At 36.7% G+C, this 17,479-nt stretch overlaps 1 protein-coding gene across 12 annotated transcripts in view; it reads left to right on the top strand.

The window, feature by feature from the left end:
• The first annotated feature begins 1,709 nt into the window (after nt 1-1,709).
• Nucleotides 1,710-17,479, top strand: part of TLK2 (tousled like kinase 2) — a 62,883-nt gene continuing 47,113 nt past the window's right edge. For 2 of the 12 annotated variants that reach the window (XM_087894000.1, XM_034415965.3), the window contains exons 1-5: nt 2,523-2,663; nt 7,092-7,177; nt 9,215-9,286; nt 10,011-10,080; nt 10,497-10,540. In XM_087894000.1, the coding sequence (XP_087750126.1) occupies nt 7,097-7,177; nt 9,215-9,286; nt 10,011-10,080; nt 10,497-10,540 (267 nt within the window). In that variant the 5' untranslated portion in view covers nt 2,523-2,663; nt 7,092-7,096. Of the gene's footprint in view, nt 2,664-2,756; nt 3,331-7,091; nt 7,178-9,214; nt 9,287-10,010; nt 10,081-10,496; nt 10,541-17,479 lie in introns of those variants that run through there. The other 10 variants (XM_060691693.2, XM_034415963.3, XM_034415966.3 and 7 more) reach the window with 9 other exon arrangements.

The following is a 17,479-nucleotide window of genomic DNA, read 5'->3' as shown; positions in this document are numbered from 1 at the left end:
TACTGTTTGATGCTGCCATTTTTATGGACTACGTCCTTTAGAATGTTTTAAACTGTAATGATAATAGAGATAACTAGTCTACAAAATATACCAATTTCCTCATCAGGCTGAGACTAAGATAAATCCAGTGTTCAGTAATCAGTATTCAGTTAAGGAGCACTAGGGGAAAAAACATGGATATTTACAGTATTAAGCATGGTCTGTAGTATGACTTGTGTAACTTGACTCATATTCAGGCAAATAGCATGTACAATTCATGTGCCCTTGCAGTAAACAGATAAGTAATGGTACTATTCTGGTATTTTTTTCCCCCGTCATTCAATCATGTCTGATTCTTAGATACTGCCTGGAACTGAAGTTCCTGTAGTTTTCCTGGCAGAGTGTTTCAGAAATGGTTTATCATTTTGTCCTTCCCTGGATTGAGAGAAAGTGATTAGCTAAAGGTTATCCAACTGCCTTGTGACTAAGGCAGAACTAGAACTCATGGTTTTAAGTTTACCAAGCAATAAGCAGTAACACTTGCTTATCATTTGGTAAACTTGTATTTGGGAAGACTCAAGTAATTTGTATGTGATTACTTGTGAATTTCTCATTGTGTTTCAAATTTGTCTCCAAAATATTGTGATAAGATTAAAATCTGAGTTAAGTTGCCTGAATCTTAAGTGTCACAATTGACATCATATATGTCTCTGAGCAACAAAAGGTAGGGCATAATTCCATAAGAGAATAAGATGGTTAAGGGCATAGATGTGCATTTACAAAGATGATTTCCACTATCAATTTTAGAAGATGGAATTCTTTCAAGAAAAAAATAAACAACACAGATATGATTTCATTATTACTGATTTTAATAGACACAATGATCATAAATGTTTAATGTGTTTATTAACATAAAAACAAAGAGTTCATTATCTTTTCAATGTACATTTTGCTTTACTGTATATTTGACAGGTTTTTCAGCTAACTGCATGGTTCCAGTAGTTTCCCCCCTCTCTCCGTCCACCTTACAATGCAATTGCAATCCTGTAATCTTTATTACATTCAATAAGGTTTATCTTTGAACAGACATGCCCTTTAAGCTTTCCCCTAATGATTCCTATGTAACAATCTGCATTCTGTAGCTGGATGTAATGAAGTTAGACATTGTTTCCAATTTTGTTTTATACAGTAACTTCCCTAGATAAACACTAGTATTCTATTGTACACCTTACTTTCTTTATAAGGACACATCCTTAAAGCTACAGTTCCCTTTAAAAACATATACCCGCACACCCTCCCCCTCTGCTTTCATCATACCAAAGCTCTTCGCGGCTCTTGGATCTCCTCTGCAGAAGCATCCCAGCCTGAGTCCAATCACATCAAAGTAGTTACCTGCCTTAGGGTCCCCTATGTCAAGACAACCCCCTGCCACGCCCCTTCTTGCCCGCAGAAGCTGCTTTTACGATTTATCTCCAAGATGCACTGCTCGAGTCTTTGTTTTGCAATGAAACTGCCATGAAAAAAGGAATCCCTGGGCCAGGTCTCAATTCTCCAGGAAAAGAATCTGATTTCCCCCTTTGACCTGGGGACACGTCTCCCCTCGCCGTAATCCCACTAAGACAAGAAATTATCTCAAACCGGCTTAACGTTTATTGCTCGTGTAGCCCACACATCCATTCTCTAGGCCCTCCCTCAACCCCCATCGCCACACCCCATGCTTTTTAGCACCTCCTTGCGCTGACCTCTCCCCTCCCCCAACCTTTTCTCACCACCACCAATTCCCCCCTCCCACACGTGCAAGTCTCGCGAGACAATATGCATTTTCACAAGTAGTGCTTTTCCCCCGGTTTTTTTGCACCAATCGATCCAGGGCTGGGCTTTAAAAAAAAAAAATGACTAAGTAAAGAAAGGCGGGGGGGGGAAAGGGGTGTAGAGAAGGGGGGGGAGAAAAAGTGAAATGTGGGGGTGCCCCTCCCCCATCGATCGCAACTGCAATCCCCCCACACACACACCTGACTAGCCTTTTTTTGTAACCCCCTCTCCCATCCCACCCCCCTCCCTTTCCCTCTGTAATCTGTTCCTTGGGGGAAAGGAGGTGAGTCCCTCATTCCTCCCGGGAGTGAAGCTACCTTTGCCGGGGACAGAAACTACGCGAGCCCGAGGATTTTGCGGCCTGTATTTCTCCCGGGTCTCTGCTGAGAAGGCACCGCAGCTGCTTCTCTCCCCCCCCCCCCACCTCACAACCCCTCTTTCTCTCCCTCACCACTTTCTCCTTGTGGCCAAAAAAAAAAAAAGGCCCCGCCGCTGGCTAGCTAGGAGCGAAGCCGAGCCACCACAGGTGAGATGCGTCCCGTGAATCAGTCCCTCATCCCCACGTTGTTGGGAGAGAAAAAGGACTCACTTCTCTCCATAGCTATCAAGACTGTGGCTAGCAGGCGGGTGTGCAGGCCGGTCGCCTTTCCTGACTTCCTTGTAGGCCTCGGGTTTGGGACGTGGTGCTCCTGCAACTACTTAAGCCTCTTTGGCGGAGATGTACGTATTAATTAAAGGGAGGGGGATGCTGGCCTTGAGTTCGCTTTTTCCTGTTCCGCTCCGCTGCTTTAATTGCTGTGCTGATACCGCCGGAGAGAAGGTTGCTGGCCGACCGTCCGGGCCTCGGAGCCCTTCGCCTGCTTGCTAAGATGGTAACTATGCGGTGGGAAGGGGAATGCGCACCCCCCACCCCCACCCCCGTGGCAAGGCTCAGAAACGGGGTTCTTGTTGCTATGGCAACGTTATAGGGGGCATACCAGCACGCGCGCGCGTGTTTCATAGGCCGCGGTTAGAGAAGGAGTTTATTCTGTTTTTTTTTTTTAAGAATAAGAAACCGATTGGGGAGGGGGGATATTACTGGTTGGGGGGGAGAGAGGAGAGGAATAGGGGCGCATGGCGACCGAATTTGCCGCCCCGCGTGCGGGCCTTGGGGCGAGCCTGCCTCGCGGAGTTAGAAGGGGTGCATCTGAGGGCTGCGAGAGGGCGAGTAATGGGGGGCCGCGAACGCGAACGCCTGGCTGTTGCTATGGGAGCGTTCTGGTCGGTTGGGGGGAGCCTTCCTCGCGGCTATAAAAGCGGTGGGTGGGAGAGACGGGGAGGGTTACTCCTTTCTCGGAGTGTGGCGGGGTCGCGCTTACTCCTTGAGCGAAACTCGGGGTGCTGTTGAAGGTTGGCTGGGCCTAGCTTCAAGGACTGAATCTTGGCCTAGAACCGTGGGGCTATTGGGGTGTATCCTGTAAGGTAGCGAGATGGCTGCGACCACATCCTCGGGGGAGGGAAGGCCAGGAAGAGTAGTAGTAACTTCAGCTGGAAGTTTGGGTAGGTTTGGGGCCGGTTGTTAATCGATTAAAAGGGGTTCAAAGGAGGGGCGGGGCTGTTCCTCTGGTTATAACTAGAGATCTGAGTTAGATGGATGAATTCCTGTTTGGGTCAATGAGTGGATTTGCAACGAGCAATTACTTTTAGGAGCTGATAGTCCCAAAGCTACTACTTGGTAACTCTCCCTGTTAAAACATTTGGGAGGGTGTGTGTTCCATCTTTTTAATGAAAATGGTTTATAATGTAATATCCCACAGATATTTAGGCCTCCAGGACCTACTTTGTATTAAGTTACCAGTAGGGTTAGGGTTAGGCCAATAACTATGAGAAATTGATAAGCCACATATGAATGTTATATATTAGGAAACTAGGTTAAATGAATGTTAACAATGTATCTTTGGAAATATATTTCTTGTATATCACAGGAAATGGAATGGAAGAGTACAGTAAATGTACTTATGAAAGGAGCAGAAAAAGTTTGATGGCTTGATAGGTTTATAACTGAAAGGGAATTGTTTTTTCATGTCCATGTTTGAACTGACTCTTCAGCTTGGTACCCTACAGATGTATTACAAATTCCTAGAAAGTATGGTATGCTGTTTGAAAATCTGCAGTTTGTAATCCCAGCACATATGGAATTACACTAAATTGGAGAAAGCTAAAATGAATACTTCTCCATTAAAACGATGCTTACCCCCTCCAAACATAAATTTCTTAATTTCTTTCATCAAAGGTTCTGATGGGCATGCAGAGGTATAAATAATTAGGTCTTCTTAAAATATTACATTATTGTAATTTAGGAAAAGATCTATTTAAATATTCTCTGTTCAACTTTTTAGGAAGTTATATAATTTACAGAATTTTATTTACATAATTAGAAGCTACCTCTGCAAGGCTTTGATTCATAAATTCATTGGACATTCCTCTACTATAGTATGCTGTTGTGATCATCTCATAATTATTTGCATCCATCTATTAAAATATTTGAAGTGAATAAATTAATGTAAAATCTCAGATAGAAAGACCTAACAAGCTACAGGCAATAACCGATGCTTGATGGGGAAGGAGAATCTTAACCTACCATTTGGTAGGGAATTCCAAACAGACTGCACCATACTCCAGACTAAACCTAGCTCTGATATTGGCAGATCTTAGAGGTGAACTTGTCCATAAAATGTAACTAAACATATAGCCTTATATGGGAGAAAACAGTCCTTTAGGTATTCTGTTGTACTACTTCATGTCAAATTATAAAAAATATCTCCCTGTTTTTATAATAGCCACTGAACTTTAACAATATCCACAGATGGTTTTCTTCTACAGCAGTCTTCCAGAGAAGTGATGTTGGGGTAAAATAAAAAGCAAAGAGAATAATTGGTGTGATGTCAGTATGCATTTTCTCTCTCTCTCTAAAAGGGCATTTGCTGCCCTTCAGGAATATTCCTCCTAAGCATGTGCTAGATGCTGAGTGATTCAGTGCCTTATCATTTGTTGGGGAAATGAAAATAGAACAAATCTGGGAATAAAGTATTTGGAAATGTATGAATCAGTCAATCTGATACCTCTCAATTATGCCATTTTATAATCAGTTCTTATTTCATTGAAACTGTTCAAACAAAATTTAGCTGTCATGTCCGTTTGTTCTATAACAAGATGTTCTCTAAGCTTTGCAATAGTACGGTTTCCTAAAATAATGCATGAATTTGGATTATTCCCATGAATAAAACTAAAAAGGTTTAAAACAAAAATAAAAAAAACCCAACCCTCATGATTGGTGAATTGTTCTGACAAATGGCTAGACCCACAGATTCAACTATTTCTCAAAACTTCCTCTGGACTTTGCCTGTGTAAACGGATTACAGTTCACTCCGGGGTCTGCTGCCTGCTTCACCAGGACTCCCATTAGAGGTTTGTCCAAGTAAAGCAGGAGTGACTTTTGACAGTGCTCCAGCTTTGCCTGCATAGGCCTTACTAGCTTTAAACAATGTGTGCTTCTTTCTAAATTACTGGCAACCCATAAAGATTCACAATGCACAGTTTGAGAACCTTGTGCTATCATTGTTTAATACCCTAGCAATATGTTCCTGGTAGAGCTGACTGGAATTTCATCAGTTAGTAGAAAATGAAAAGTAAACGCTTCTTATTAACCATTCATGGTCTTTACTGTTGCACTGTAAAAAAAAATTAGAGGTTGACTAATAATTATACAATAGAGGACATATGGTAATTATTTTGTTTATGGATATATTTGCATTTTATATTTTAAAAAAGGAATACTTGCTACATTTTATTTCCCAGAGATAATGCCACGTCTAAAGAGGAATGTGATTAAGAATTGAGTTTCTAGGAACATGCAATTGCTACTGTGCATATAAGGTCACTTTGGAGTTCTACTTACACAGTTTCATATATCAGGTTGCTTATGTGCTTGTTTTTGGAACTTGTCCCTCCCAGCTAATTCTGAACAATGAATATATCAGAAAGGATTCCTTCAGAAGAGAGCTGTCTGTTCAATTTCTGAATATCTTGGAGAGTAAAAGCAAGTCATATTTTCTGTGGTTTGATGTGAACAATAGTTAATGATGAGCAATTACAATATTTGATGCAATTTTATACTCCCTTATTGCAAGAGAATATCTGATAGGTACAGTCATTTTAAACCACATTATGGTACTCTATGTACATATACAATTTACTATTCCTCTGCAGTTATGCTGTAGAATTGTAATTAAACCTTTTTCTATACCATTTGTTTTTAACAGCATTAGTCTGTTAACAGCATTAGTCTGTTAAAAACAAATGGAGAGTCAATAGCTCTCCATTCTTAATTTCCTAATGTGAAGTAAGGAGATGTTTATCTTCTAGAATAATTATAATGTAAAGGATTTTATTGATACTGGATTCCAAGAAACACAGTTTATATATTAAAAAGCATCTCGTAGACAACAGAGTTGACAGTTCTAGAGGAGAAATGCTGATCTGTAATCTTTTGCTATAGGAATGGAGATTTAAGGTCTCCATTTTAGACTAAGTTACGGTAGTTTGTTTAAATATGCTGTGTGAACTTAGTTGTTGTGGTTTGTAAACATAGCTTATGGCTTAGCATGTTGAGCGAACCCAGCCAATTATTTATTTAGTAAAGCAATAGGTAAGTGAACTGAATAAGTTATAAGTGACTAAATTTGAAAAATCCATTGCAATTATGTTCATTTAAATGGAGAAAGTAATAGTACAATATTCTTATAGTTGTATAATATGTGTAAATGAATGTAAAGAGTCAATTTGGTCTAGTGGTTAAGGCACCAGGTTAGAAAGCAGGAGATTGTGATTTCAACCCATGGCTTAGCCAAGAAAGCCAGCTGGGTGTCTTTGGGCCAGTCATTCTCTCTCAGCCCAATTCATCTCATAAGGTTGTTGTGGGAAAAATAGGAAGGCATGTTGGATATGCAGAGATATACATACAATTAGCCAACTGGTTGTTGTATTATTTATAAAAATAATAAAGACAGAATACAACTAAATGATAAATTAATGCACTAACTAAACCTGAACAAATGAATATTTAATGTTATAAAAATGCAAATACTACTTTAATATATCTCTTTTATCAAAGAGGGGTATCACTACAAATTAATATTTGGACCATGAAAAGGGCCGTTGTGTAAATAAATTCATATTAATCCAGTAATTAGAAGAATATTAATGAATTATTAATTTGGATAGCATTGACTGTTCTTAAAGTATTCTATTTTCTTTACCAGCAGATATGATGGAAGAATTGCACAGCCTGGATCCACGACGACAGGAACTATTAGAGGCCAGGTTTACTGGAGCAGGTGTTGCTAAGGTTAGTTATGTGCACAACCAATTGGCTAATTGTATGTATATCTCTGCATATTTTGCTAACATTTTATGAAATAGGGATATGTTAAATAGCAGTGATACAATCAAGATCTGCATAATCATATTTCATACAAAGGAATTGATTCAAAGTCCTATTATCAACGTGTTGATTTCAGTGATAATATGATAATGAAACTTGCCCATGCCATATAAGTTGATGGTCTACTGAGCTGCATCTTCAAAATCAAGATAATTATGACTGGCCTTTTAAAATCATATTCTAAAGCAGACTTATGCAATTAGTAAAGGAGAAAGGGCCACATTGATAAAATAAAACATTAAAAATATAGCTAAAATTCAACTTACAAATGCCAAAAGAATTAAAATAATTAGCTGTATTTCACATCCTCCAAAAATTCTTTTTTACAGGCATCCTCCAAATTTTCAGAATAAATTATCATATACAGTAGAGGTACCACTTTATAGACAGCTTATATCCAGTAATTGACAGGTTTTGCTATCATAAAATAAAACCTAATATCTAATCCAAGTCTCTTTCTCTGTAGTTGTAACTTATTGGTTGGAGATCTACCCTCTCTAGTAGATGAGTCTACTTCCATGATGGCGAACCTATGGCATGTGTTCCCAAAGTGGCACACGAAGCCATGTCGCCCGGCATGCACGGTCTTGCCTCTTTGATTTCCAGGTTTCTGGCGTGCATGCGCATGTGACGATCAGCTGTACTTCGTGCATGCAGCAGTGCTGAAAACCAGTGTGCACATGTATGCCGGCCAGCTGATTGTCAGGCACGCATGGGCGCTAGAACCCAGAAGTTTGGCTTTTGTGGAGTGTGATCCCTTCATGCACGCAGCAGTGCCGAAAACTGGTGAGCACATCTGCGCTACCCAGCTGATCGTTGGGCACACATTTTATCATTTTATACTGCTGTGTCCAGAGCAATATTCCAAGTAGGCCTTGATAGAGACAGAATAAAATGATAAAATTAAAATGTTTAAATTCGATACTATTAGTGACTTTATCACAGTGTTAGCTAATACTCAATGTGTGTTTTGCTAGAAGATTCATACTCTTTTCACAGTTACATTGTCAAGGTATGTTTCCCATTTGATTTGTTTTCTCCGAAGTTGCCCACTATTCAAGTTTCTAATTTTTTTCAGTCTTCTAAAGTGTTAGCCACTTTTTTGTGTGAATAACTTTGATAATCCCATTTTCTTAACCTCTTCATCCAGGTTATTAATAAAAAATATTGAATAACATGACACAAAACAGTGCTGTGGTATTCTGCTTCTTAGTCATTCAGCCGATTAGGAATTCATCTACCGTGTTTCTCTGAAAATAAGACCTTGTCTTATATTTTTTTAAACCCCGAAATAAGCGCTTGGCCTTATTTTCGGGGAGGTCTTATTATTTTGGAACACGTGGAGCAAGATGGGGCTCCTCTTGCCTTCTTGCCTAATTTCCAACTTTGCGTTTAAATATTTTCAAGGAGGGTTTATTTTCGGGGAGGGCTTACATTAGCATATGCGCTCAAAAGCCCTATTGGATTTATTTTCAGGGGATGTCTTATTCTCGGGGAAACAGGGTAACAATTTGTCACTTATGCTATAGTCTACCATATATTTTACCATTTTATTAATAAAGTATTGTGAGACATTGTGGAATGCTTTGCTGATTTTATAAAATCGTACTCTTACCTGTAGCATTGCCTAATCTGCACTGTTTTCCCAAAAATAAGATACGGTCTTATATTTTTTTGGGTTCCAACATAAGCACTAGGGCTTATTTTCGAGAAAACACAATTTCAAAGTGATGAGGCTGGCTGGGTGCGCCCCCCCCCCACCGCACGTACATAAGAAATGCCTTTGTCTCTTATACTTGAAAGAGAGATAACAATCTGAATTGTCATAATTTATAGTTTAATTATCAGTGACTTTCATGATCAAATGAATACAAATCTGCATTTCATTTAAAGAAGACAAAATTTCCTGTTGGTAACACACTTTTGTTTCCTTTACACTAGGGTCCCTTGAACAATGAATCTTCCAATCAGAGTTTGTGCAGTGTGGGTTCCCTGAGTGACAAGGAACTGGAGGTAACTAAAAAGTGATATTTTTCAAATAATTCTCATAGAGGAGTTTAGCCCAGAATTTCAGGCATTAAATGATGTGGTTGTTAAGCAAGTCATCAGGTGACTAAACTCATTTTTATGACTACTATGTGGTTATTGAACAAAGCACTGCAGACATTAAGTATACTATTGGAATAATTAAGTGAATCAGTCTTTAAGTGAATATGGCTTCCACAATTGACTTTGCTTGTCAGAAGCCAGCTGTGAAGGTTGCAGATTTGATCATGTGATCACAAGATGCTGTATCTGTTGAAAACATGAGCCAGTTACTAAGTGCCTAATTTGCAATCACATGACCACAAGGCAACATGACAGTTGTAACTCACTTTTTTCCACGGCTGTTATAATCTTAAACAACAATCGTAAATGGAGGATTGCATATATTGCAGCTGACTTTGACCAAAAAGTCTTAATGTAATCTTTGACAATAAAAAATATTTTGCTTAACTCAGGATTATTACAGCAACTTAACTAATTAATTTACACTAATTAGTAATTGGTTATTTAGTCAGTATGGTGTTCCATAATTACATCTAAAAATACCAAAAAGAGAAATATAACCTGTTTTGAAAGTTAAAATACCTGTGGAAGAGTTGCTGGTAACCATATTTCATCTTTTAAAAAGTTGTTACCTTAAATCCTTGGATGTTTGTAGAAATTAATTTGGGATTTTTTTCATCCCTTTAAGACTCCTGAAAAGAAACAGAATGATCAGCGCAGCAGAAAGAGAAAAGGGGAACCATTTGAAACAAATCAAAGTAAGGCTTCTATTTAGGATCTTTAAAAAATTGATAGCTTTCTGCAGTATATACAGAACATATGCAATAATTTTCTAATATATCATGAAATAATTATGTATTAGATAATAAAGTGACATAATATAATATGCTATGTTTTGTTTTGGAACATTTTTTGGAAAAGTTATATTAAAATGGGCTATATTGAAAATGGCATATTGAAGAAAGTTAATTTAAACTGTAATTGATACTTAAGTAAATGTGTCTTTTCTGCTGTTTATTTTTTCTATAGCTACCGGTATAATACGTTCATAAAGAGCAACCAGAAGCTCTTAACTTTAAGTTATATTCAGCAGCTTTTGCAGTAAAATAAAGTATTAACATATTTTCAAATTATTTAATTTAATATCATTTATGCTATTTGTTTTTCTTTCCAGACAAAATTATTCCCAGGGGACATAAAATTAGTGACTACTTTGAGGTAAGCCAATTTTGCAATTTAACAGTATATTACAGAAGTGAGTACACCCCCTCACATTTTGTAAATATTTAAGTATATCTTTTCATGTGACAACACTGAAGAAATGGCACTAGGATACAATGTAAAGTAGTGAGTATACAGCTTGTATAACAGTGTAAATGTGCTGTCCCTTCAAAATAACACAACACACAGCCATTAATGTCTAAACTGCTGGCAACCGAAGTGAGTACACTCCTAAGTGATAATATCCAAATGGGGCCCAAAGTGTCAATATTTTGTCACCATTATTTTTCAGCACTGCCTTAACCCTCATGGGCATAGAGTTCACCAAAGCTTCACAGATTGCCACTGGAGTCTTCTTCTACTCCTCCATGAAGATATCACGGAGCTGGTGGATGTTAGAGACCTTGTGCCTCTCCACCATCCGCTTCAGGATGCCCCACAGGTGCTCAATAGGGTTTAGGTCTGCTTGACCAGTCCATCATATTTACCCTCAGCTTCTTTAGCAAGGCAGTGGTCATTTTGGAGGTGTGTTTGGGGTCATTATCATGTTGGAATACTGCCCTGCGGCCCAGTCTCCGAAGGAAAGAGATCATGATCTGCTTCAGTATGTCACAATACAGGTTGGCATTCATGGTTCCCTCATGAATGCCAACCTGTATGGACCCGTTTCCCACAGAAAAGAAAACACTGGGAGCCACAAAAGCTGTGTGGGCATGACCAACTCAATGTCACTCCCATCCAGTCACATGACCGCCCCAGCCATGCCTACCGAGGTTTCATGGCTCTGTTTTCTGTGGGAAATGGGTCTCTCTCTGTCTCTGTCTCTGTCTCTGTCTCTGTCTCTGTCTCTCTCTCTCTCTCTCTCTCCCTCTCCCGCTCCCTCCCTCCCTCCCTCTCATTTCTGTTTTTCTCTTTTTCCTCTCCCTCTCTCTTCTTTCTTTCTTTCTCCCTTTCCCTTCCTTCCCTTTCCCTCTTTTTTTCTTTCTTTCTCGTTGAATACAATGCAAATTCAAAATAAAGTTATAAATTGTGGGAAATTGCTTCTCTGTAATCTTTTCTTTTTTTTTTAATTTTAAAAACAAACTTTATTCAATATAAAAAGATAAAAGATTGTACAAAACATTCTTAACTCTAAAAAAGAAGGTACAATTCTAAATTACATATATACTAAAACTAACAGACAGAATTATCTATCTATATTTGAACATGTAAATACATATATGTATATACATTTACCTTGATTTCTTTATGACAGTGTAAATTTGTTACCCTTTATTTCTTACTGTATTTGACTTTAGTTTTTTTCCATTGATTGATCCATTCATACCATCTGTCCCATATTTTATAGTACTGTGAATCTTCCTTGTTGTTTAATTTTAAAGTTAATCTATCCATTTCTGCACATATGAATATTTTTTGGATTATTTGTTGTTCTGTTGGCAACTGTTCTAATTTCCAAGATTGGGCTAGAGTTAATCTAGCTGACATAATTATATGTAATGTGATATATTTTATTTCTTTTCTACTACTTTTTTTGAGTATGCCTAATAAAAAAATGTCAGGTTTTAGGTCGATCTCTTCTTCGGTTATTTCTGTTATCTATATTCTAATTTTCATCCAAATTTTTTTAATTTTTGGGCAAAGCCACCAAAGATGATAAAAAGTCCCCAGTGATTTTCTGCATTTCCAACATATCGGGTACATTTTTACCAATCTAGCAGGGGCTAGGTACCACCTATACCACATCTTATAGTGGTTCTCTTTGTACGTTGTTGCCTTTGTTATTCTACAATTATTTTCCCATATCATTTCCCACTCTTCTAATTGTATACTTCTTCCAATGTTCCTAGCCCAAGCTATCATTTGGCCTTTGACTATGTTTTCTGCCAGGTCGAACTCTAGTAGTTATTTATAAATCTTCGAAATTAATTTTCCCTCTTTAGTTTCTAATAATTTAGCTAATTGGTGGGATTTTATCTCAACTCCTCCTTCTTAACTGACTTTTTTATAACTAGTTTGTATTAGTAAATACGGCCACCAGTCTATTTCTATACCCTGGTCCCTGAGCTCTTGGTGAGGTTTGAATTTCCCATTAATATCCAGAATTTCTTTGTATCTTATTATTTTTTGAGTAGCTGGTGTGTTGGGGTGCATTGTATTGGGGTGCATTGTTGCCTCTAATGTAGATATCCAGCCTGGGACTTTCATATAGTGCTTACATTTAATTTCCAACCAGGTGTCAATTAGTGAATTTCTTATTATATGGTTTTTAAAATGTTTGTATGTTTTGTTTCCGATGTTCCACAAGTAAGCATGCCAGCCTTTTAATAAATCGTGGCCTTCCAATTTCAATACTCTGGTTGTCCAAATTAACCCAATCTTTAATCCATATTAGACTTGCCGCTCTATAATATTTTTCCCAGGCTGGCAGGCCAAAGCCTCCTCTGGTCTTATCGTCTTGTAGTATTTTTAAATTTATCCTCTATTTTTTCTCCTCCCATATAAATTTTGCGATTAATTTATTCAAATTTGTAAAAAAAAAAAATTCTAATTTAACAGGAATAGTTTGAAATAAGTAGAGGAGCCTTTGGAGTATATTCATCTTTATTGCCGCGATTCTTCCTAGCAGCGATAATTTAAATTTCCCCCATCTCTCTAGATCTTTTTTAATTTGTTGTATTAGTTCTCCATAATTGTTATCCTTAATTGCTATATTTCTAGTCGTCAAATTTATACCTAAATATTTTATCTTTTTAACTACTTGCAATCCCGATTGTTGTTCCAGTTCTTGTATTTGTTTTATTGTTAGATTTTTGGTTAGTATTTTAGTCTTGTTTTTATTAATTTTTAACCCTGCCACCCTGCCGAATTCCTCTTATTTCCTCCATCAATTTTAATTGTGTTTCTAATGGGTCTTCTGTGAAGAATACAAGGTCATCAGCAAAGGCTTGGACCTTGTATTCTTCTCCTTTTACTTTAAGTCCTTTTATATTTTTATTTAGTCTAATTCTCCTAAGCAAATTCTCCAGGGTTAAAATAAAAGGCAGGGGTGAGAGTGGGCACCCTTGTCTTATTCCTCTACTGTCTGTTAATTCCCCATTAACTAATAATCTTGCCTTCTGATTGTGTATATTGTAGATATGATCTTTTCAAATTTCTCTCCGAATTTCATATTTTTTATTTGTTGTATCATGAATTTCCAATTGACCCGATCGAATGCTTTTTGTGCATCCAGAAAAACAAGCGCTCCTTGCTTCTCTGGATGCACCTCATAGTATTCTATTATGTTAATCACCATTCTTAAATTATTTTTAATTTGTCTTGTCGGCAAGAATCCATTTTGATCTGGATGTATTCTATTATTTAATATTATTTTTAATCTATTCGCCATCAAATTCATAAAAATTTTATAGTCGGTGTTTAATAGGGAAATTGGCCTATAATTACTAATTTGTGTTGTATCTGTCCCTTCTTTGTAGATTAATGAAATATATGCTTCTTTCCAAGATTCTGGTATTTTTGCTTCTTTTAATGCCTCATTGTAAACCTCTAATAATATTCCATTTAATGATGTTCCTAATCCTTTGTATAGTTCTATTGGTAGCCCATCTGTTCCCGGGGTTTTATTATTTTTTTGTTTCCTAATAGTTTCCTGTAGTTCTTCCATCATAATCTCCCTGTTTAACATATTTTTTTCCTCTTCCGTTATCACGGGCATTTCCTCCTTTTTTAAATATTGATCTATTTCTTCTACTTTCACCTTTTCTTGCTTATATAGGTTTTGAAAGAATTGAATTGCTATTTTTTTTTTCTGGGCTCTGATGCAGCTTACCTTCATTGTCCTGTAGTTGATGAATTATTCATTTTTCCCTTTCTTTTCTTAATTTATAAGCCATCCACCTCCCCGGTTTATTTGCCTGTTCAAATTGATTTTGTCTTATAGATTTTAATGCATTGACATATTTTTCTTGTTCAAGTATGTTCAGTTTGTATTTAGCAGCTATCCAATTAACTCTTATCTGTTCATCCACCAGTCTTTCCTGTAATTTCTCTTCACAATTTTTAATCTCACTATAAATTTTGTTATATTCCTTTTCCCTCTCCTTTTTTCTTTTGCTATTATATGCTAATGTTATTCCTCTGAGGTAGGCTTTTGTTGTGTCCCACAAATTTTGTAAAGATGTCTGGCTTTTATTATTATCTTTGAAGAACCATTTAAGTTCTTCTTCTATTCTTCCAATATATTCTTTTTCTTTCATTACTTGTGTATTCATCATCCATCTGCTTTTCCCCTTTCTCCATCCTCTCCACTCTATTATTAATGGGTTATGGTCGGCCCAGTCATTTGTCCCTATTTCTACTGATTGAATCTCCTGTATTTACGAGACCGCCTTCTGCCACCAATAGCCTCCCACCGGCCAGTACGCTCTCACAGAGTGGGCCTCCTCAGGGTGCCGTCCGCCAGACAATGTCGGCTGGCGATCCCCAGGGGGAGAACCTTCTCTGTGGCGGTGCCCACCCTCTGGAACAACCTCCCTCCAGAGATACGTACAATAACAGACCTCTGGATTTTTCGTCGGGCCCTGAAACTTATTTATTTCAACTAGCTGGGCTGGCTTGAGTTAAATTTTAAACTGATTTTAAATTGGGTTGTTTTTAAATTACGGCCAAAACCATTTAATCATTTTAAACTGCTTTTAAATTTTGTATATTCTGTTTTTTACTCTGGCTGTTCACCGCTCTGAGTCCTATTGGAGAAGGGCGGTATAGAAATGGAAACAAATAAATAAAATAAATAAATTAAGGTCTTCGTAGCCCATACCATGTCTATCCTCGATCAAGATTTGTGAGGTTTGGAATAGTATGTATATTTTTCTTCTTTGGGGTTATATAATCTCCAAACATCTACTAAATTTAGTTCTTCTATGAGGGATAAAAATGTTTTCGGCAACAAATTTTTCTTATTATTTTTTTTATTCTGATTACTTCTGTAATCTTTTTTTGTGTCTACAATGGCATTAAAATCTCCTAGCAGGCATACATTTTCTATATTTTGTTCTATTATTTTTTCATGTAGGTTTTGGTAAAATTCTTTTTGTTCTCTATTTGGTGCATATACCACAACTAATAATACCTTTTTACCTTTAAGATTAACTTCAATCATCACAGTTCTTCCTATTTTATCTACATATTTGAGTTTACTTTCTATTTCTTCTTTAACATAAACTGCTATTCCTTTTTTCTTTTCATCTGTTAATGATACGTATAATTTCCCTAGTTTTTTACATTGTAGATAGTTTTCTTCTTGTTTTCTTATGTGGATTTCTTGAAGGCATATTATGTCTGCTTTTTGTTTGATTAATTTTCTAAATGTTTGATTTCTTTTAACAGGAGAATTGAGTCCGTTTATGTTTATTGATATGATTTTCAAATTTCTGTCCATTTTTAAAAGTTAGTCTTCTTTCCTTTTGTTCCTTTACTTCCTGTCCCTTTTTTTTGCTTGGTCTTGTGCTCTTGTCGTTACTCCTTTTTCTTCTTGGATTTCCCTTTTTTCCTCCTTTTCTTTCTCCTTATTGTTCTCTTCATGTAGGGTTATTTGGTCTTCTCGTCTCGGTATTATTTGGCCTCTCCTTCTCGACTCCTCTCCTCTGCCATCTGTTCCTTCTTGTTCCATAACCTGGTCGTATAGGTTTTGTGCTTTTTCTATCGTATCCACTCTTATCTTTCTCCCCTTCCACGTGACTAGTACTCCTTCAGGCAGTAACCATCGAAATACTATTTGTTTTCTGTTTAATAGTGCCGTGAGGAATCCATAATCTTTCCTCCAGTCTCTAATTCTTTTTGGTATTTGTTTTAATGCTATTATCTCTTTTTGTTGATAATATATTGGTTCTTCTTTAGCTATTTTAAAGACAATATCTCTGACCTTCTTTCTTACAAAACGTATATGGACTTCTCTTGGGAGTCTGTGTTGTCTCGCATAATTGGTATTCACTCTAAACACTTCGTCTATTTCATTAATAATCTCTTCCTTATCTCTTTGCAAGATCTCGGCGATCATTTCAGCCATTACTTGTGTCAGATCTTCATCTCTTTCCTCTCTTATGTTTTGAAATCGTAGGTAGAATGCCGCTTTTTCCATTTCCAATTGTGCTACCGTACTTTCAAGTTCTTTATTAAGGCCTGTCATTTTTACGTCTAGAACTCTAATTTCTCTTCTGTACGTTCTGTTTTTTTTTTTCTATAGTTGTGATTCTTTGGTCATTTTTTGAAATCATCTCCTGAATGGAGTTCATTTTTCCATCTAATTTTTGAATATCTTCTTTGACCGAATTTTTAATTTCATCTAAATCTCTTCTGGTTTCCTCATGATTTTTAAACATACACTCTTGCATTTTTTGCATAGTCTCTTGTATTGTTATTAACGTAGTCTGTACCGTCTGCATGCTTATGGTCGGGGTTTGTTTTTCCGTTGGGAAAATTCCTTCTATCGTTTTTTGCGTTGCTGGAGATGCCATTAATCCGGTTGGTATTGGAGTAACCTTCTTCCCTGTCTTTACTGTGGTTACTGTAGTAGATGTCATTTCTTTCAAAATTTTATGTTGTTTTTCTAAAATTCTATCAACTTTTTCCCAAATCAGCATCCGCTTCTCAATCAATTTTTTTTGTACTATTTGATATTAAGATTTTAAATAAAATTAAATAACTTCTATTTCTATTATTCTTATGGTAAATATATTCTAATTAATTTTCAATTCAGTTAATTATACTATACACAACTATAAGTACTATATATCCTATAAAAATATATCGTTAACAAATGTTATAATATTCTATCGTAATTGATTTTCTAATAGACGTTCAGTCAAAAGCTAAAAAAGTAGATTATTACAATATTACGTTATTTAAGCAATACTAAGTTAATATACATATTAA

This window comes from Pantherophis guttatus, chromosome 4 (assembly GCF_059756535.1).
Source record: "Pantherophis guttatus breed Tessera chromosome 4, ASM5975653v1, whole genome shotgun sequence".
Lineage (NCBI taxonomy): Eukaryota > Metazoa > Chordata > Lepidosauria > Squamata > Colubridae > Pantherophis > Pantherophis guttatus.
This window is presented reverse-complemented; position numbering and strand designations above follow the sequence as displayed.